Genomic DNA, 23,094 nt, shown 5'->3' on the forward strand with positions numbered 1-23,094 from the left:
TGTATACAGCTCCCAGAAGAGAGCAAGTCAGGATCACTTTTGAAAGAATCATGATTTCTGTTGGAGGCAAAGTTACATAGCAACCAAATTGAAATATAGCTCCTGGGTGTTAGATGAACTGACATCATAAGTTTGATCTGAGAACATTAATGTGTTTTTTTTAGCTAACTTCATCACTGGTGCTCCCAGTGTTACATAATGTTGAAATGGTTGGTTCCACCCCCCCACCCCCTGTCCAACCCAAACAAGTCTGGTGTGTGTCTGTGTCAAGTATTTGGCAGCCATCGCACTTCAGGCTTTGGTTTCATGTCATAGATGGTACCCCATGTTGTTCCCCACAGTGATTGCACGGTAGATATAGCCTCAAGTACGCCATGTTGTTCCCCACAGTGATTCCAGGGTAGATATAGCCCCCAGTACCCCATATTGTTCCCCACAGTGATTCCAGGGTAGATATAGCCCCCAGGATGCCATGTTCCCCACAGTGATTCCAGGGTAGATATAGCCCCCAGTACCCAATATTGTTCCCTACAGTGATTCCAGGGTAGATATAGCCCCCAGTACCCAATATTGTTCCCCACAGTGATTCCAGGGTAGATATAGCCCCCAGGATGCCATGTTCCCCACATTGATTCCAGGGTAGATATAGCCCCCAGTACCCAATATTGTTCCCTACAGTGATTCCAGAGTATATATAGCCCCCAGTACCCAATATTGTTCCCCACAATGATTCCAGGGTAGATATAGCCCCCAGGACCCAATATTGTTCCCTACAGTGATTCCAGGGTAGATATAGCCCCCAGTACCCAATATTGTTCCCCACAGTGATTCCAGGGTAGATATAGCCCCCAGTACCCAATATTGTTCCCTACAGTGATTCCAGGGTAGATATAGCCCCCAGTACCCAATATTGTTCCCCACAGTGATTCCAGGGTAGATATAGCCCCCAGTACCCCATATTGTTCCCTACAGTGATTCCAGGGTAGATATAGCCCCCAGGACCCCATATTGTTCCCTACAGTGATTCCAGGGTAGATATAGCCCCCAGGACCCCATATTGTTCCCTACAGTGATTCCAGGGTAGATATAGCCTCAAGTACGCCAAGTTGTTCCCTACAGTGATTCCAGGGTAGATATAGCCTCAAGTACGCCAAGTTGTTCCCCACAGTGATTCCAGGGTAGATATAGCCTCAAGTTAGCCATATTGTTCCCCACATTGATTCCAGGGTAGATATAGCCCCCAGTACGCCATATTGTTCCCCACATTGATTCCAGGGTAGATATAGCCCCCAGTACCCCATATTGTTCCCCACAGTGATTCCAGGGTAGATATAGCCCCCAGTACCCCATATTGTTCCCCACAGTGATTCCAGGGTAGATATAGCCCCCAGTACCCAATATTGTTCCCTACAGTGATTCCAGGGTAGATATAGCCCCCAGTACCCAATATTGTTCCCCACAGTGATTCCAGGGTAGATATAGCCCCCAGTACCCCATGTTGTTCCCCACAGTTCTCCATGAAGGAAGGTTGTGTTGTGTTGTGTTGTGGCATCACTTGCAGGGTGTTCAGTACTACGTCAGTTCTCCATGAAGGAAGGAAGGTTGTGTTGTGGCATCACTTGCAGTTTGTTCAGTACTACGTCAGTTCTCCATGAAGGAAGGTTGTGTTGTGTTGTGGCATCCCTGGCAGTGTGTTAAGTACTACGTCAGTTCTCCATGAAGAAAGGTTGTGTTGTGTTGTGGCATCACTTGCAGCGTGTTCAGTACTACCTCAGTTCTCCATGAAGGAAGGTTGTGTTGTGTTGTGGCATCACTTGCAGTGTGTTAAGTACTACGTCAGTTCTCCATGAAGGAAGGTTGTGTTGTGTTGTGGCATCACTTGCAGTGTGTTCAGTCCTACGTCAGTTCTCCATGAAGGAAGGAAGGTTGAATTGTGGCATCACTTGCAGTGTGTTAAGCACTATGTCAGTTCTCCATGAAGGAAGGTTGTGTTGTGTTGTGGCATCACTTGCAGCGTGTTCAGTCCTACGTCAGTTCTCCATGAAGGAAGGTTGTGTTGTGTTGTGGCATCACTTGCAGTGTGTTCAGTCCTACGTCAGTTCTCCATGAAGGAAGGTTGTATTGTGTTGTGGCATCACTTGCAGTGTGTTCAGTCCTACGTCAGTTCTCCATGAAGGAAGGAAGGTTGTGTTGTGGCATCACTTGCAGTGTGTTAAGCACTACGTCAGTTCTCCATGAAGGAAGGTTGTGTTGTGTTGTGGCATCACTTGCAGCGTGTTCAGTCCTACGTCAGTTCTCCATGAAGGAAGGTTGTGTTGTGTTGTGGCATCACTTGCAGTGTGTTCAGTCCTACGTCAGTTCTCCATGAAGGAAGGTTGTATTGTGTTGTGGCATCACTTGCAGTGTGTTAAGTACTACGTCAGTTCTCCATGAAGGAAGGTTGTGTTGTGTTGTGGCATCCCTGGCAGTGTGTTAAGTACTACGTCAGTTCTCCATGAAGGAAGGTTGTGTTGTGTTGTGTTGTGGCATCACTTGCAGCGTGTTCAGTACTACCTCAGTTCTCCATGAAGGAAGGTTGTGTTGTGTTGTGGCATCACTTGCAGTGTGTTAAGTACTACGTCAGTTCTCCATGAAGGAAGGTTGTGTTGTGGCATCACTTGCAGTGTGTTAAGTACTACGTCAGTTCTCCATGAAGGAAGGTTGTGTTGTGGCATCACTTGCAGTGTGTTAAGTACTACGTCAGTTCTCCATGAAGGAAGGTTGTGTTGTGTTGTGTTGTGGCATCACTTGCAGTGTGTTCAGTCCTACGTCAGTTCTCCATGAAGGAAGGAAGGTTGTGTTGTGGCATCACTTGCAGCGTGTTCAGTACTACGTCAGTTCTCTATGAAGAAAGGTTGTGTTGTGTTGTGTTGTGGCATCACTTGCAGCGTGTTCAGTACTACGTCAGTTCGCCATGAAGGAAGGTTGTGTTGTGTTGTGTTGTGTTGTGGCATCACTTGCAGCGTGTTCAGTCGTACGTCAGTTCTCCACGGAGGAAGGTTGTGTTGTGTTGTGTTGTGGCATCACTTGCAGTGTGTTAAGTACTACGTCAGTTCTCCATGAAGAAAGGTTGTGTTGTGTTGTGGCATCACTTGCAGCGTGTTCAGTACTACCTCAGTTCTCCATGAAGGAAGGTTGTGTTGTGTTGTGGCATCACTTGCAGTGTGTTAAGTACTACGTCAGTTCTCCATGAAGGAAGGTTGTGTTGTGGCATCACTTGCAGTGTGTTAAGTACTACGTCAGTTCTCCATGAAGGAAGGTTGTGTTCGGTCCTATGTCAGTTCTCCATGAAGGAAGGAAGGTTGTGTTGTGTTGTGGCATCATTTGCCTCAACTTTTATTGCACAGCCATTTCAGTAGAGTTTTATGCACTAGCTGGTGAACAGCCAGGCAGTTTTATCTTCTTCAGAATTAGATATATTACTGACCCAGAAATATGATGGTAGCTTGGCAACGCTATCAGCTGTACATGCTCGTATTGTTGGAAGCCAAGTGAGGGAGGAGTGCTCCAGCATAATGTTACCAGAAGCCTCACATCAACATTAGTTTTGTCTGTTCTGTGAGATAAGCTAGCCAAACAATAAAACAAAGTTAAAGTCTGTACTGGTACTATGGTACTGTCGAGGACAGTTGCCCTGGGGCACCTCAAGGAACAAGTACCCTGTTTCCATATCCTCTTACCAAACCAACCCAAATTCAGAGTATCGTATGTCTGGGGACTACAGGGGGTGTTCTTGGTCTCTGTGGGTAGCACCACCATGGGTGTTCTGGGGTGGCTGTGGTAAGCACCACCATAGGTGTTCTGGGTCAATGTGGGTAGCACCTCCATGGGTGTTCTGGGGTGGCTGTGGGTAGCACCACCATGGGTGTTCTGGGTCTTCGTGCTAAGCACCACCATGGGTGTTCTGGGTCTCTGTGCTAAGCACCACCATGGGTGTTCTGGGTCTCTGTAGGTAGCACCTCCATGATGGCCTCAAAGCAGACGGTTCAGTGACTGATGCAGTGTCATCGTACTAACATGAGGTAGATAGACAAACCACCTGGAGTGGCACCAACCACACGGTGTTGCCCACATTGGTGACATCTACAACAGTGTTGTCAACATCAGTGACATCTACAACAGTGTTGTCCACATTGATGACATCTACTACCGTGTTGTCCACATTGGTGACATCTACTACGGTGTTGTCCACATCGGTGACATCTACTACGGTGTTGTCCACATCGGTGACATCTACAACAGTCTTGTCCACATTGGTGACATCTACTACGGTGTTGTCCACATTGGTGACATCTACTACAGTGTTGTCCACATTGGTGACATCTACTACGGTGTTGTCCACATTGGTGACATCTACAACAGTGTTGTCCACATTGGTGACATCTACAACAGTGTTGTCCACATTGGTGACATCTACTACGGTGTTGTCCACATTGGTGACATCAACTACGGTGTTGTCCACAACGGTGACATCTACTACGGTATTGTCCACATTAGTGACATCTACTACAGTGTTGTCCACATTGGTGACATCTACAACAATGTTGTCCACATTGGTGACATCAACTACAGTGTTGTCCTCATCGGTGACATCTACTACGGTGTTGTCCACATTGGTGACATCTACAACAATGTTGTCCACATCGGTGACATCTACTACAGTGTTGTCCACATTGGTGACATCTACAACAATGTTGTCCACATCGGTGACATCTACAACGGTGTTGTCCACATTGGTGACATCTACTACGGTGTTGTCCACATTGGTGACATCTACTACGGTGTTGTCCACATTGGTGACATCTACTACAGTGTTGTCCACATCGGTGACATCTACTACGGTGTTGTCCACATCGGTGACATCTACAACAATGTTGTCCACATTGGTGACATCAACTACGGTGTTGTTCATATTGGTGACATCTACAGTGTTGTCAACATTGGTGACATCTACTACGGTGCTGTCCACATTGGTGACATCTACTACAGTGTTGTCCACATTGGTGACATCTACAACAGTTTTGTCTACATTGGTGACATCTACTACGGTGTTGTTCACATCGGTGACATCTACTACGGTGTTGTCCACATCGGTGACATCAACTACAGTGTTGTTCACATCGGTGACATCTACTACGGTGTTGTTCACATCTGTGAGATCTACTACGGTGTTGTCCACATCGGTGACATCAACTACGCTGTTGTTCACATCAGTGACATCTACTACGGTGTTGTCCACATTGGTGACATCTACAACAGTGTTGTCCATATTGGTGACATCAACTATGGTGTTGTTCACATCTGTGACATCTACTACAGTGTTGTCCACATTGGTGACATCTACTACGGTGTTGTCCGCATTGGTGACATCTACTACAGTGTTGTTCACATTGGTGACATCTACTACGGTGTTGTCAACATTGGTGACATTTACAACAGTATTGTTCACATTGGTGACATCTATAACAGTGTTGTTCACATTGGTAACATTGGCCACCAACTTCATGGTCCCATTGTGTCCGTTTAAAAACCACCTTGTCTGGGGAGTCCTTCCATCTGCTGTAGGAAGGAAATTACATGCAGGCTAATTCGGGAAGTATCTTATTGGAAGCTGATGTGTGAGTGAGCCGTGTCTCAGTGTGGACCAGCTGAACATCTCACATTCAACAGTTGAGCTAGGAGCTGCTGCCTTCATCAGTCAGCAGAAACCTTTAATTGTTGTTGCACACCCATAGAGGAGTGCAGATCTGTCAGCCCTCACCAGCACAAGTGGTTAGCAGGCTTGCTCATGTTGATTTGCTTTTTTAATCAGCTGACAGGAAGCATGTTTGAAGTGGGCCTTATGTGGCCATGGTACTAGTCCGTAGGAACCAGAAACTGAAACCAGTTAAAACATTATGTTCCACTGAATGGATGTCTTAGTGGAGGCAATCAACCACCATTCTGCCTTGTGCTCTGTGGATGTGTGTGCTTGGCCTGATTGTGTCTGTATGGATTGAGGATCATATTCCACCTGGAGATAGTGGGTGATGTTGCCTGCTTGTGATGCTGGATTTGTCTACTGGAGAGGAACCTGTTCATCATTCTAGTTGTTGGTGTTTGTGTATTGAATGGAGTTAGGTCATTGTATTCTGTTTTCAGGTTTTCCTACCTCTATATTTCCTGGTTTTCATATTTGGTTTTCTTTCCTATATTTAATAGTTTGTTGTTCTCCACTGTGGAAGTTTTAAACTTCTGTGGTGGTGTTTCTTGTGTAATTTGCCAATATTTGATATTGTGTGAATGTTGTGTATGTTGAAGCTGTTCAGGTGTATACTGGTTCTCTCCCATTCATACAGGTGGCTTTAATTCTGTATTTAACCAACACCCACTCAGTATTTAGGTCAACCATATTCTCATGCTGAAGAGGAGTTTCATGAAAGTTGTATCATTGAAAGAAATTATTTCAGTGTTGTGAAATTCATCGTTGGAGCAAAATGTGAAATATTGAAATTTTAAAACAAGTGAAATAGGATTCAGCCTGTCAGAAGCTGCCATGGCTTTCCAGTCTTTCGGAATGCTAATGGTGAAGTTAATGCACTGGAAATCTCTACGGAAAAAGGAGGTACGTTCAAGGACGATAAGAGCCACAGAGCGGGCTGGTAGATGCAGCCTCATATCTCACATGTTGTATATTCCACCCATGATTGTGCCTGATGTTTCACACAATAGTGTCTGTGTCTGATATATCACCCTTCTGTGTCTGATGTAACACCCTTCTGTGTCTGATATATCACCCTTCTGTGTCTGATATAACACCTTTCTGTGTCTAATATATCACGCTTGTGTGTCTGATGAATCACCCTTTTGTATCTGATATAACACCCTTCTGTGTCTGATCTATCACCCTTCTGTATCTGATATAACACCCTTCTGTATCTGATATAACACCCTTCTGTGTCTGATGTATCACCATGATTGTTTCTGATATATCACCATGATTGTTTCTGATATATCACCCTTCTGTGTCTGATATATCACCATGATTGTTTCTGATATATCACCATGATTGTTTCCGATATATCACCTTTGTGTATCTGATATATCACCCTTCTGTGTCTGGTATATCACCATCATTGATTCTGATATATCACCCCTCTGTGTCTGATATATCGCCATGATTGTTTCCGATATATGACCTTTCTGTGTCTGATATATCACCATGATTGTTTCTGATATATACACCCTTCTGAGTCAGATATATCACCATGATTGTTTCTGATATATCACCATGATTGTTTCTGATACATCACCCTTCTGTATCTGATATGTCACCATGATTTTTTCTGATATATACACCCTTCTGAGTCAGATATATCACCATGATTGTTTCTGATATGTCACTATGATTGTTTTCTATATATCACCCTTCTGTGTCTGATATATCACCATGATTGTGTCAGATATTCCACTCTTGATTGGGTCAGATAGTCTGTCTTGACTTCTTGACAGTTCTCCACAGTGGTCAGACCTTCCCCCGGTATTCACACATGTATAACATATGGATGGACATTTTTAAGAGGCTAAGTCTCTCCCCTTCAGGACGTCTTGGGGAAAACCATATATTATATATCTCTCATAATTTTGGTAACATTATCTCCATCTATTCGTCTTCAAATGTTTTATGGAATATGAGGATGTTGATGATTGACAAGTGCTAAGCTTCTATGCTGCAAGAGATCTTCATGATGTTTCTGTAAGTTTGTTGTATTAATGTCTCTGTACTTGTCTGAAGAGTTTCATTGAATTGAAATATGATGGAACTGAAGTAGAGGGGAGCTAAGTATATGTGATTGAAGTACGGTGTTTGGGCAAAGAATAAAACCGTTAGTTATCGGTGCTTGTACCTGTGTTTGTACCAGTGTTTGTGCCCTGTGAAGATCCGGGTCTTCAGCAACCAATGCTGGCCGTAACAGGCGACTATGCTTGTCGTATGAGACGACAAACGGGATCGGGTGGTCAGGTTCACTGACTTGGTTGATGCATGTCATCGTATCCCAATTGCATGGATCAATGCTCATGATGTCGATCACTGGATTGTCTGGTCCAGACTCGATTATTTACAGACCACGGTCATATAGCTGGAATATTGCTGAGTGTGGTGTTAAACAAACAAACAAACAAACAAACAAACAAACAAACCGGTGCTTGTACTTGGCAGCAACTATGTTTTATCACAATGATTAATGAGTGGTGATCATCACTGTTTGTTTGAGTGCATTTGGTGCAGTGGAATGAAGGCTTGGGTGCATGTAATCCCTCCTGTGTGCTACACAATTGTTACCCTTGAGTTTACATTTTGATGTCAGTTTTCACAGTTTGTGTATCATTGTTCATTGTTCAGGGAAAAGCTTTTCTTTGAGTTGATACATCATCTCTCAACGGTTGCCCAGATTAGGGCTGGGAAGAGTCCACATTTACGACCCAAGTACTTGACCCACTATTACCCCACCCTACCTGGGTACTTGACCCCCTATCACCCTACCCTACCTGGGTACTTGACCCTGTTACCCCACCCTACCTGGGTACTTGACCCCCTGTTACCCCACCCTACCTGAATACTTGACCCCCTGTTACCCCACCCTACCTGAGTACCTAACCCCCTATTACCCCACCCTACCCGGGTACCTGACCCCCTATTACTCCACCCTACCCGGGTACCTGACCCCCTATTACTCCACCCTACCCGGGTACCTGACCCCCTATTACCCCACCCTACCTGAGTACCTAACCCCCTATTACCCCACCCTACCCGGGTACCTGACCCCCTATTACCCCACCCTACCTGAGTACCTGACCCCCTATTACCCCACCCTACCAGGGTACCACACACCCTATTACCCCACCCTACCAGGGTACTTGACCCTGTTACCCCACCCTACCAGGGTACCACACCCCCTATTACCCCATCCTACCTAGGTACCTCCTGTAGGGCTCAATAGTTTGGTACATAATGTCCAATTGGGAATTGTTTTATCAGAGCCCTAGCAGATGCTGTTTACATACACGTATAAAATGATCATGATGATCATGCATACACTAAAGTCGACTGAAGTTATATTTTGACTCAAATGTCTAAAAGTAAGAAACAATGCATGCACATGCAGTCAGAAAGAAATACAAACATAAGAGGCTTTTATTGTTATTGTAATTAAACATTATATCACGTGACTAACCACTGGTCTGTGGGTACCTGGGTCCTACTCATGAATCACCCGACCCGAGTACCTGAGTTGCTCATTCCAGCCCGAGCCCAGATTGATCAATTGTCACATGAGAGAAAGAAAATATTCAACTTGGTTTCAAGTATATCTGAATTCTTCATTTCCTTCCCATTAACTGAGAAGTTCTGTGTTTAGGAGTTGCGAGACACATTCCAGCATAGTTCCATGTAACATGAAAAAATCTTAGTGAAGATAGAGCCGGCATTGATTGTGCCTGAGTGATAGGAAGCTGCCACCACTATTGGTGTTCAATACACAGCTCCACATTGTAATTACAGGCGCTAATCATTTCTCCAAATGACAGCACCCTTACACTCTTGATGGTTGCAGATCAGATCCAATTACGCTTTGGTAGGACTTGATCAGACTGACTAGTGCAGTTTACCCTAAGTGTGACCGAGGCAGGAGAGAGGGAGGGATCAGACCCCTCCAAGTGCAGTTTACCCTGAGTGTGACACTCAGAGGCGGGAGTGAGGGTGGGATCAGACCCCTCCTAGTGCAGTTTACCCTGAGTGTGACACTCAGAGGCGGGAGAGAGAAAGGGATCAGACCCCTCCTAGTGCAGTTTACCCTGAGTGTGACACTCAGAGGCGGGAGTGAGGGTGGGATCAGACCCCTCCTAGTGCAGTTTACCCTGAGTGTGACACTCAGAGGCGGGAGTGAGGGAGGGATCAGACCCCTCCTAGTGCAGTTTACCCTGAGTGTGACACTCAGAGGCGGGAGAGAGAAAGGGATCAGACCCCTCCTAGTGCAGTTTACCCTGAGTGTGACACTCAGAGGCGGGAGTGAGGGAGGGATCAGACCCCTCCTAGTGCAGTTTACCCTGAGTGTGACACTCAGAGGCGGGAGTGAGGGTGGGATCAGACCCCTCCTAGTGCAGTTTACCCTGAGTGTGACACTCAGAGGCGGGAGAGATCAGACCCCTCCTAGTGCAGTTTACCCTGAGTGTGACACTCAGAGGCGGGAGTGAGGGAGGGATCAGACCCCTCCTAGTGCAGTTTACCCTGAGTGTGACACTCAGAGGCGGGAGAGATCAGACCCTGCCATTGTCTGATGATGTCTATGCATACCATGGTTATGTTGACTTTCAAATTAGATCAATACATTGATCTGAGAGATAACAAGGCTTATTAAATGTACTTGCTATCCTGTATGATGCTGTGTATGGTGAGATGCCACAGAAGGGATGGAGAAACACCAGAAGTAACATCTCAACAACACACCAAGATGGAAATATGAAAAGTGATGGCTATCTAGTCTCAGTTATTCCTGTATCTAGTTCCAACAGGCTGCATGGGGTAGTAAGGGCCTGTCTAATTCCTCCCCTTATGAGTGGCAGGATCTTATGTTCTAGTGATGGAATCCCACATTTGCCCTACATTATGATTCTTGGTTTGTCAGCACCATACCCTTGCTAATGGGTTTCACATTGTGATAAACATCTGAGACCTGCATCACTTCAAGCATTCTTCACAGAGGAAGCCGACACTGTGATATATTTCTGAAATCTCCTGCTTGTGTCCAGGGAGGGGGGAGGCTCCCCGTTCCTCACTCACACACTCACACACTCCACAAGCTGACAGACATCCATTTGCAACTAATTTATCTGAAGTGAAATATAAGGTATTTGAACAGTGCTCTGGCCTGTGATAGACAGACGCATTTTGTTGGATGATTTGCTCCTTGCAGCTGAGGAAACTGATTTTCTCCTCCATAATTTGGTTATTCCTTCTTGATCTAAGGTGTGGGTGCAAGTTCAAACAGCGCCAGCTTATTAATTGCTGTGTACCTGGCAGTAATTATCCCCCACCATGATGAATCTGAGGGAGTGGAAGCACCCTGGCACCTCTCCCCCTCAGTTATCTGGAGGTCAGCGGAGGCTCCACAATATTTGGGTAACCCGTTGTAGGGGCAATAGAACCTGCAGCGCCAAGGTTATCCCTCCCCACCAGAGCTGCAGTCTGCCTTGTGCCATCTCGTATCTATGCCGTATAGTTCCAGTGCTTTATTTGGCAGTTATGTTGTCAGTTCAGGGATCGTTAATGTGTTAGTGTCCAGCATAAGGCTTATGATGCATTGAGTATTAACTGCATCCAACCCTGACACTTAGCATCTGTTGTATTTCTGTTTGGTTGTTTTGAAGTGTTATCTGTAATGTAGATATCTGCTGTGTCAGTAGTTGTTAGGTCACTGTGTTTTTTCTCTACCTGATCCTGGCTTGTTTTGTAGACCTGAGTCTGGTGGAGACCCTAGTCTGCCCAGTTTTTCTTCTACAGAATCTCATGTCCATATGCAATTTTGTTTCTTGGTACCTCAGTTATCTTTGAAAAGAATAAAATGTGTTAAAGCAGAATTTGATTGATGAAGCAGTTCACTTTTAAGAGTGTTATCTGTTTGATTTCAAATTGTAAACAAGAAGTTCATTAAGGATCTGTTCACCAAGTTGTCAACGTGAAGTTCATGAGGCCTCCGTTCACCAAGTTGTCAACAAGTAGTTCATGAGGCCTTTGTTCACCAAATTGTCAACGTTAAGTTCATGAGGCCTCCATTCACCAAGTTGTCAATGTGAAGTTCATGAGGCCTCCGTTCACCAAGTTGTCAACAAGTAGTTCATGAGGCCTCCGTTCGCCAAGTTGTCAACAAGTAGTTCATGAGGCCTTTGTTCACCAAATTGTCAACGTTAAGTTCATGAGGCCTCCATTCACCAAGCTGTCAATGTGAAGTTCATGATGCCTCCGTTCACCAAGTTGTCAACAAGTAGTTCATGAGGCCTTTGTTCACCAAATTGTCAACGTTAAGTTCATGAGGCCTCCATTCACCAAGTTGTCAATGTGAAGTTCATGAGGCCTCCGTTCACCAAGTTGTCAATGTGAAGTTCATGAGGCCTCCGTTCACCAAGTTGTCAACGTGAAGATCATGAGGCCTCCGTTCACCAAATTGTCAACGTGAAGTTTATGAGGTCTCCGTTCACCAAGTTGTCAACCTGAAGTTCATGAGGCCTCCATTCACCAAGTTGTCAACGTGAAGTTCATGAGGCCTCCGTTCACCAAGTTGTCAACTTGAAGTTCATGAGGCTTCAAATTCCGTTCACCAAGTTGTCAACCTGAGGTTCATGAGACTTCCGTTGACCTTGTTGTCAACAAGTAGTTCATGAGGCCCCCTGTTTGCCACTAATGATAGTGTCAGTACTGAGGTATTTGTGCAGTTCAGAGTTGAGATGTTTCTGCCAGTGTGGAAGGAGCCTTCTTTGATCCCCTGCATCCTTGAAAACACATTGTGAGCAGTCCATCATCAATTCTGGTGAAGAAGAGTTACAAAAACAGCTCTGTTTACTTTGCCAGACTCTTGAGGCAGTTTAAAGTACTTGTGAAATTTCACTTTCAAATAGATTTCACTGTATTTTTCTTAAGAAACAGTTTTATTTTTTAAATATGTTTAATTTGATTCATCTTGACATTCACATAGAGCACCAATAAACACACACTGAGGTTGATGATGTGATGTGCACAGTTGAAGGTTAACTGCAGAGAGAAGCATGCTGGTATCACCATCTGTCTATTCCTGTATCACACCCACTTATCCAACTCCTATCTATTCCTGTATCACACCCACTTATCCAACTCCTATCTATTCCTGTATCACGCCCACTTATCCAACTCCTATCTATTCCTGTATCACACCCACTTATCCAACTCCTATCTATTCCTGTATCACACCCACTTATCCAACTCCTATCTATTCCTGTATCACACCCACTTATCCAACTCCTATCTATTCCTGTATCACACCCACTTATCCAACATCTGTCTATTCCTGTATCACACTCACTTATCCAACATCTGTCTATTCCTGTATCACACCCACTTATCCAACTCCTATCTATTCCTGTATCACACCCACTTATCCAACATCTGTCTATTCCTGTATCACACTCACTTATCCAACATCTGTCTATTCCTGTATCACACTCACTTATCCAACATCTGTCTATTCCTGTATTACACCCACTTATCCAACATCTGTCTATTCCTGTATCACACCCACTTTATCCAACATCTGTCTATTCCTGTATCACACTCACTTATCCAACAACTGTCTATTCCTGTATCACACCCACTTATCTAACATCTGTCTATTCCTGTATCACACCCATTTATCCAACAACTGTCTATTCCGGTATCACACTCACTTATCCAACATCTGTCTATTCCTGTATCACACTCACTTATCCAACATCTGTCTATTCCTGTATTACACTCACTAATCCAACATCTGTCTATTCCTGTATCACACCCACTTATCCAACATCTGTCTATTCCTGTATTACACCCACTTATCCAACATCTGTCTATTCCTGTATCACACCCACTTTATCCAACATCTGTCTATTCCTGTATCACACCCACTTATCCAACAACTGTCTATTCCTGTATCACACCCACTTATCTAACATCTGTCTATTCCTGTACCACACCCACTTATCCAACAACTGTCTATTCCTGTGTCACACCCACTTATCCAACATCTGTCTATTCCTGTGTCACACCCACTTATCCAACATCTGTCTATTTCTGTATCACACCCACTTATCCAACATCTGTCTATTCCTGTATCACACCTACTTATCCAACATCTGTCTATTCCTGTATCACACCCACTTGTCCAACACCTGTATATTCTGTGTCACACCCATCACACCCATTGAGGCAACCTGCAGGTTGGGAGTCGGGAGGGGGATTTGGCACACCACCATAGATCCGCATGAAATGTTTCAGTTTATGGAAAACATGTGTAGCCAGGATGGGTTGAACATTGTACTGCATGTGTCTGGAGTTACCTCCATGTTAAATAACTTCAATATTTACAAGAAAACCAAACACATCCAGGTTGATGTGTCACCAGCCAGACTTACGTTCACTCTCGCACGAGCACACCAGCAAGTAATACACACGTTTGTGTTAGGTTGCATTTAAGATTTATTTTGCAAGTAGTGTACCTGGCATGTCAGTTGGATCCTGGGGAGTTCCGGGGAGTTCACGAGAGATCCAGGCCAGGGAGCTCCAAACCCTGGGCGACTGTATAGGGAGTTCTGGTGCACATTAGGTCCCCACCTGACGTTTGTCACAGACCATTGTGATATACCTAGAATATGCCTTTAGTGTGGCCTAACTCAACAACTGTTTGTCTTTAGTGCAGCCTAACTCAGCAATTGTCTGTGTTTAGTGCAGCTTTACTCGACACCTGTCTGTCTTTAGTGCGGCCTAACTCAACAACTGTCTGTCTTTTGTGCGGCCTAACTCAACAACTATCTGTTTTTAGTGCAGCCTAACTCAACAACTGTCTGTGTTTAGTGCAGCCTAACTCAACAACTGTCTATAGTGCGGCCTAACTCAACAACTATCTGTCTTTTGTGCAGCTTTACTCAACAACTGTCTGTCTTTTGTGCGGCCTAACTCAACAACTATCTGTTTTTAGTGCAGCCTAACTCAACAACTGTCTGTGTTTAGTGCGGCCTAACTCAACAACTGTCTATAGTGCGGCCTAAAAAACATTGCAACTGGAGAGGTGATTTATGTTAACAGAAATAAACACAGATTTAGTGAGAAACTTGGCTATGATCATCTGATAAGCGGAAAAGACATGAGACTTGACTATTTATTTGATTGTAATTGCTTTGGCAGAAGCCAATGTAGAGCCGGAGAATCCCATGTTATAATGATACGCATCAGGCCCACTCACAGGATGTAGAGGAGAGGGTCGTAAACCAGGCAGGTGCCCCTTGTGCAGCCAATCAAAGCCCTCCCAGATTCCACAGAACCCAGCAGGTACTGTGGCGGCTGTTGAACCTGTCTGCAGGCCTCAGCATGTAGAACTCTGTGCCAACAGGAGGGAGAACCCCTTGGCTAAAACAGTTCAGTTGGCCAATCTGTCACAGCTGAACCAGTTCAGTACATGTGTCCAATCTGTCACAGTTGAAACAGTTCAGCACAATTGCTGAAAATACCACAGCCAAAACAGTTCAGCACAGTTGCCCAATCTGTCACAGTCAAAACTGTTCAGCACTGTGGGGAAGTGTGTTTATGACCTACAGTTTCAAACTTAAGTGTCAGCTTGATGTTATGAAGGAAACAAGGAAAAGATATATTTGAGTTGCTCTTTCACTGCCTGCATGTACACTGCCTGTACGCTGCCTGTAAATTTCATATGGGAAGACAAAGGCATCGGGGACAGATTGTCCCTTGCTGTTTTCATGTGTCTGAAGCTTCGACTCGGCAGTCACGTGACAATGATTTGATGTATCTGATGTGTCCAATGGGACTGAGAAGGTGATGTTAGGTTGATAGTGATGGTTGATAGTGTCTGCATATAATTGAGTCTTGACCAGACAATCCAGTGATTGATTTTATGAACATTATGATCACTGATCCACACAATTGGGATACGATGACATGCAGCAACCAAGACACCGACCTGACCACCCGATCACGTTAGTTGCCTTTTATGCCAAACATGAGTTGCTGAAGACCAATTCTAACCCGGATCTTCATGATCACTTGAGATGTTAGATACACTTTACCCAAGCCATTACCCAAGGCTTTTTGAGAGGATTGTTTTGACGTAGTTAGATCAGGAAGGATGCAATAGTTAGATCAGGAGGGATGCATGTGATCCTGAGTCTGATGGGTGATGCCCCTGTGTATCCCTGTTATCGGTGTCCATTGACAACCTGTGTATTCAGGACATCGTTGTCCATTGACAACCTGTGTATTCAGGACATCGTTGTCCATTGGCAACCTGTGTATCCCTGACAACTTTGTCCATTGACAACTTTTGTATCCCTGACATCTTTGTCCATTGACAACCTGTGTATCCCTGACATCTTTGTCCATTGACAACCTGTGTATCCCTGACATCGGTATCCATTGACAACCTGTGTATCCCTGTCATCGTTGTCCATTGACAACCTGTGTATCCCTGACATCTTTGTCCATGGACAACCTTTGTATCCCTGACATCTTTGTCCATTGACAACCTTTGTATCCCTGACATCTTTGTCCATTGACAACCTGTGTATCCCTGACATCGTTGTCCATTGATAACCTGTGTATTCAGGACATTGGTGTCCATTGACAACCTGCGTATCCCTGACATCTTTGTCCATTGACAACCTTTGTATCCCTGACATCGGTATCCATTGACAACCTGTGTATCCCTTGCATTGTTGTCCATTGACAACCTGTGTATCCCTGACATCTTTGTCCATGGACAACCTTTGTATCCCTGACATCTTTGTCCATTGACAACCTTTGTATCCCTGACATCTTTGTCCATTGACAACCTGTGTATCCCTGACATCGTTGTCCATTGATAACCTGTGTATTCAGGACATCGGGGTCCATTGACAACCTTTGTATCCCTGACATCGGTATCCATTGACAACCTGTGTATCCCTGACATCTTTGTCCATTGACAACCTGTGTATTCAGGACATTAATGTCCATTGACAACCTGTGTATCCCTGACATCTTTGTCCATTGACAACCTGTGTATCCCTGACATCGTTGTCCATTGACAACCTGTGTATTCAGGACATTGGTGTCCATTGACAACCTGCGTATCCCTGACATCTTTGTCCATTGACAACCTTTGTATCCCTGACATCGGTATCCATTGACAACCTGTGTATCCCTTGCATCGTTGTCCATTGACAACCTGTGTATCCCTGACATCTTTGTCCATGGACAACCTTTGTATCCCTGACATCTTTGTCCATTGACAATCTTTGTATCCCTGACATCTTTGTCCATTGACAACCTGTGTATCCCTGACATCGTTGTCCATTGATAACCTGTGTATTCAGGACATTGGGGTCCATTGACAACCTTTGTATCCCTGACATCGGTATCCATTGACAACCTGTGTATCCCTGACATCTTTGTCCATTGACAACCTGTGTATTCAGGACATTAATGTCCATTGACAACCTGTGTATCCCTGACATCTTTGTCCATTGACAACCTGTGTATCCCTGACATCGTTGTCCATTGACAACCTGTGTATTCAGGACATCGGTGTCCATTGACAACCTGCGTATCCCTGACATCTTTGTCCATTGACAACCTGTGTATCCCTGACATCGTTGTCCATTGACAACCTGTGTATTCAGGACATCGGTGTCCATTGACAACCTGCGTATGCCTGACATCAGTGTCCATTGACAACCAGTGTATCCCTGTTATCGGTGTCCATTGACAACCTGTGTATTCAGGACGTCGGTGTCCATTGACAACCTGTGTATCCCTGACATAGGTATCCATTGACAACCTGTGTATTCAGAACATCGCTGTCATTCACTCACAAGTCCATTGACAACCTGTGTATTCAGGACATCGCTGTCATTCACTCACAAGTCCATTGACGTATGCATTCAGGACATCATTGAGAGCTATATACTGAATTTAGTGAACTTGCAAGGGCATTGACAACATATGTATTCAGGACATCATTGAGAGCTATATACTGAATTTAGTGAACTTGCAAGGGCTTTGACAACATGTGTATTCATGGTATTATAACTATGTAATATACACGCAAGTCAGATACTGCCCTGTGTATTGAGGACATTACTGCCCTGTGTATTGAGGACATTACTGCCCTGTGTATTAAGGACATTACTGCCCTGTGTATTAAGGACATTACTGCTCTGTGTATTAAGGACATTACTGCCCCATGTATTGAGGATATAACTGCCCAGTGTATTAAGGACATTACTGCCCAGTGTATATAGGACATTACTGCCCTGTGTATTGACATAACTGCCCCATGTATTGAGGACATAACTGCCCTGTGTATTAAGGACATTACTGCTCCATGTATTGAGGATATAACTGCCCAGTGTATTAAGGACATTACTGCCCAGTGTATATAGGACATTACTGCCCTGTGTATTGACATAACTGCCCCATGTATTGAGGACATAACTGCCCTGTGTATTAAGGACATTACTGCCCCATGTATTGAGGATATAACTGCCCAGTGTATTAAGGACATTACTGCCCAGTGTATATAGGACATTACTGCCCTGTGTATTGACATAACTGCCCCATGTATTGAGGACATAACTGCCCTGTGTATTAAGGACATTACTGCTCCATGTATTGAGGATATAACTGCCCAGTGTATTAAGGACATTACTGCCCAGTGTATATAGGACATTACTGCCCTGTGTATTGACATAACTGCCCCATGTATTGAGGACATAACTGCCCTGTGTATTAAGGACATTACTGCCCCATGTATTGAGGATATAACTGCCCAGTGTATTAAGGACATTACTGCCCAGTGTATATAGGACATTACTGCCCTGTGTATTGACATAACTGCCCCATGTATTGAGGACATAACTGCCCTGTGTATTAAGGACATTACTGCCCCATGTATTGAGGATATAACTGCCCAGTGTATTAAGGACATTACTGCCCAGTGTATATAGGACATTACTGCCCTGTGTATTGACATAACTGCCCCATGTATTGAGGACATAACTGCCCTGTGTATTAAGGACATTACTGCCCCATGTATTGAGGATATAACTGCCCAGTGTATTAAGGACATTACTGCCCAGTGTATATAGGACATTACTGCCCTGTGTATTGACATAACTGCCCCATGTATTGAGGACATAACTGCCCTGTGTATTAAGGACATTACTGCCCAGTGTATATAGGACATTACTGCCCTGTGTATTGACATAACTGCCCCATGTATTGAGGACATTACTGCCCCATGTATTAAGGACATTACTGCCGAGTGTATTGAGGACATTACTGCCCAGTGTATGAAGGACATTACTGCCCTGTGTATTAAGGACATTACTGCCCTGTGTAATGAGGACATTACTGACATTGGTATCTTGTTCTCTCGAGGGCTGTCCATGTTTGAACACTGGTGGTAGTTAGGGTTGTCGATAGATCAATATCGCATTGTTAGACCACAAAGATTGATTAAATGATCAGTACTTCTTAAGATAAATCTGTTGTCCATATTCCGGCTGTATGAGGAAACTACATGACCTGAATGCCTTCCTTGTCCACCACACCAGGCCATGTTGGTCCAGCTCACTAACTACCATGGCATTGATGGTCAAGGGTTGGTTAAGTCCCTCACTATTATTATTCTTAACTGGTTATATGTGTGCTTTGAGGTTTGGGAAATAGTATACCAAATATTGCAGTAATTTTTGTTTTTCATTTGATGTTGTGTGTATAAAATTATAAAGTCCACATTAGTCCAACATCTTCTTTATATCAGTGTATATCATTATCTTCCTGTGTGACACAAGTAGGGTAGTCAAGAAGTGTTCAAAATAAGCCCTCAGGCCCCTGGCAGGTAGATATTATGTCGGACATGTTGTTTAGATTTGTATGGGTCCTTATTTGTCAAAATAATCTGCAATGTCTAAAATGTTTTTGGGGTTCGTTTTTCGTACTCACTTGAGTGTATGTGTCTGTCACCAACAGTGAGTGACCAGTAATCTCATTACACATGGTGATGTTGGGTAATCACTGACACTTTGTACAATATGTATAATGCAGCAAGTAATTCCCTTATTCAGGAAATTTAGTTTAGGTTTAAAGGGCCTGAAAGATTCACCACGGCCTCAGCTTCTTAAGTCAGGGTCCCTGATGGCAGACTGGCAATTGTTTTTTATTTCAAAAACTGTACAAGGCCACCTTTCACCTCTCTGACAACTTTCAATTTGTGTTTCAGGGTGCGGGTGATGTTACTGTAGTGATAGAAGACTTCTCTGCTTCAACAAGCAATGAGGTCACATTGGCCAAAGGTCAGAGTGTGGAGGTCATTGATGCTGCACCAGGTCACTCCGACTGGTGTCTGGTCCGGACAGTGCCAAATGATTCAGGGGAGACAACCCAAGGACTGGTGCCAATGTCAGCTCTCAAACCTATTGCCATTTTGAGGGCTCCCGGTTCACGAAACAGCCTTGACCTTGATGGTAAGTGACAACTGTATGTGAAAATGTAGGTAGTTAGTTCCAGTGATCAGTATTACTAAACATGTGAGAATGTATAAACATAGTCAGTTCCAATGACCGATATTGCTAAACATGTGAAACTTAAAGTTAACTTATCCAAAACTAAAATAATTGTATTTGGGGGATCTTCAAAAGAATATAAGCTTCAATTTAAATTGGACCATCAAATCGTTGAGGTAGTGGACTCCTACTCCTATCTTGGAGTGGTACTAATGAGGACTGGATCTTTTAAGGCCGCTGTCAATACACTGAGAGGAAAGGCAATGCGAGCATGGTATAAGATCAAAAGTTCACTGAAATCAACTTCTCATCTCCCAGCAGACATTCTCATTCGCTTGTATAATGTCTTAATTGTACCCATTGCGTCATATGGAGCCGAGGTATGGGGCTGCAGTCTTCTAAGACCCTCGCATGAAATGTGTAACTGGTCTAAACAACTATGTAATGAGATCACTAACAAAATAGCAAAGCAGATTCTAGGAGTACCAAAAAAGTCGAGTAATGTTGGATGCCTCAGTGAATTAGGAATGTACCCTCTTAGTTTACAAATATATATGTCCTTGTATAGATATTACCAGCGTGTAAGAGACCTGCATAGCAGGAGGATATTCATTTTGGCCTCCCCCAAACTGTCCTGGACATCCTCTATGAAATATCTATTTCCCAAATCCAACAGTGAAAATGCCCCTCGCTCAAAATTCTATGAAGCTCTTCAAAAAAAATTTAGAAATCTATTTCTCATTGACAGTGACCAAGTAAACACTGATAGCTCCCACAAACCTAGGCACCTAGGACTTATTAAAGATAAATTTGAACTTAAGAAATATATTTCAGCTGTAAAATGTAAAGATCATAGATTAGCATTAACTAAATTAAGACTCAGTTGACATAATCTGGAGATTGAAAGAGGCAGATACACTAACACGCCTGTCGACCAGAGAATATGTAAATTATGTAAACTAAATAAGATAGAAGATGAAAAACACTTCCTTTTGTACTGTCCTTCATTCTTGATTCTTGTGAGAATGTTGGTAGTCAGTTCCAGTGACCTATATTGCTAAACATGTGAGAATGTAGATAGTTAGTTCCAGTGACCAATATTGCTAAACATGTGAGAATGTTGGTAGTCAGTTCCAGTGACCTATATTACTAAACATGTGAGAATGTAGATAGTTAGTTCCAGTGACCTATATTGCTAAACATGTTAGAATGTAGATAGTTAGTTCCAGTGACCTATAGTGAGGTTCTAATAAACAGTTATTGTAGCAAGTTTTGGGCACAGTTTTAGAAAATATAAGTTGCAGCAGTCTCCGGCACATACTTCTGCAACAAATTTATCTTGCCGACATGTTTCAACCTGCCATTGTAATAGAATGAAAACAACTTCAAAATTGATAGAAAACAGCTGTTAGATTGAATTGAAGTTAACTTGATATGAAGGTATGTGATTTAAAGGTGTGTGATATAAAGGTGTGTGATATGAAGGTGTGTGATATAAAGGTGTGTGATATGAAGGTGTGTGATATAAAGGTATGTGATATAAAGGTGTGTGATATAAAGGTGTGTGATATAAAGGTATGTGATATAAAGGTGTGTGATAAAAAGGTGTGTGATATAAAGGTGTGTGATATGAAGGTGTGTGATATGAAGGTGTGTGATATGAAGGTATGTGATATAAAGGTGTGTGATATAAAGATGTGTGATATGAAGGTGTGTGATATAAAGGTGTGTGATATGAAGGTATGTGATATAAAGGTGTGTGATATGAAGGTATGTGATATGAAGGTGTGTGATATGAAGGTGTGTGATATGAAGGTGTGTGATATAAAGGTGTGTGATATGAAGGTGTGTGATATGAAGGTGTGTGATATGAAGGTATGTGATATAAAGGTGTGTGATATAAAGGTGTGTGATATAAAGGTTTGTGATATGAAGGTGTGTGATATAAAGGTGTGTGATATGAAGGTATGTGATATGAAGGTGTGTGATATGAAGGTGTGTGATATGAAGGTGTGTGATATGGGTGTATGTGAAACAGTGAAAACATTCAGAAGTTAAAGATATCAATACAACTGTTTCTGTTCGAAACTTCATTGTTTATCTTTGACATGACAGTTGTGTTGATTGTCATGTGGTAGTTTACTGACAGAACTAATGTGAAGATCTCTGATGAGTTAAAGGAGCATTTTCGGACCATGTACAACTGTTTACTCTTTTAATATATAGTTACATTGCAGGTAGCAGTTTCCTTGCCAACAAACATTTATCTCAGAGTTAACCTAATAGCCACTAACATTTTTATTATTATTCTCCCATGTTGACACCGCTTCATCATCAGCAAGTCCAGAGGTGGTGAACCCTAGAATCTCCTAGTTCAGTACCAGATAGTTATAGACTAGCCACTGTCATCAGTCTGTATTAACTGATGCAGTTACCTAATGTTGACATTTGCTGGCTTGTGTATGTCTGTTTGTGAGATTAGTAAATATGAATGTGTTGTATCTGGATCGGTTCCAGTCTGTGTGTGACCAATCAACATTGTCAGGGTACATACATTTCAAGTTCAATATCCTGTGGTGTGCAAGAGTTGTCTCCCCTAGACTACACAGCTTGGCTGCATTCTGTGTAATGTGTAGTGTGTAGACTTGTTGTATAGAACTATCTGGTAGAATTGAAGGTTCTTTAAATGACTGTTTATACTCATAGAATACCAGAATAACATTACCCACTGATAAGTTA

The 23,094-nt window shown here is 43.3% G+C and overlaps 1 protein-coding gene across 1 annotated transcript in view; it reads left to right on the forward strand.

The window, feature by feature from the left end:
* The window catches only part of LOC139464082 (triple functional domain protein-like), a 145,757-nt gene that overhangs the window by 121,087 nt on the left and 1,576 nt on the right, over positions 1-23,094 (forward strand). Inside the window, exon 36 of the mRNA XM_071245636.1 lies at positions 20,073-20,316. Coding sequence (XP_071101737.1) covers positions 20,073-20,316 — 244 coding nt within the window. The remainder of the gene's footprint in view (positions 1-20,072; positions 20,317-23,094) is intronic.

Source organism: Haliotis cracherodii, unplaced genomic scaffold, assembly GCF_022045235.1.
Source record: "Haliotis cracherodii isolate W230 unplaced genomic scaffold, xgHalCrac1.p SCAF_16, whole genome shotgun sequence".
NCBI classification, from domain to species: domain Eukaryota; kingdom Metazoa; phylum Mollusca; class Gastropoda; order Lepetellida; family Haliotidae; genus Haliotis; species Haliotis cracherodii.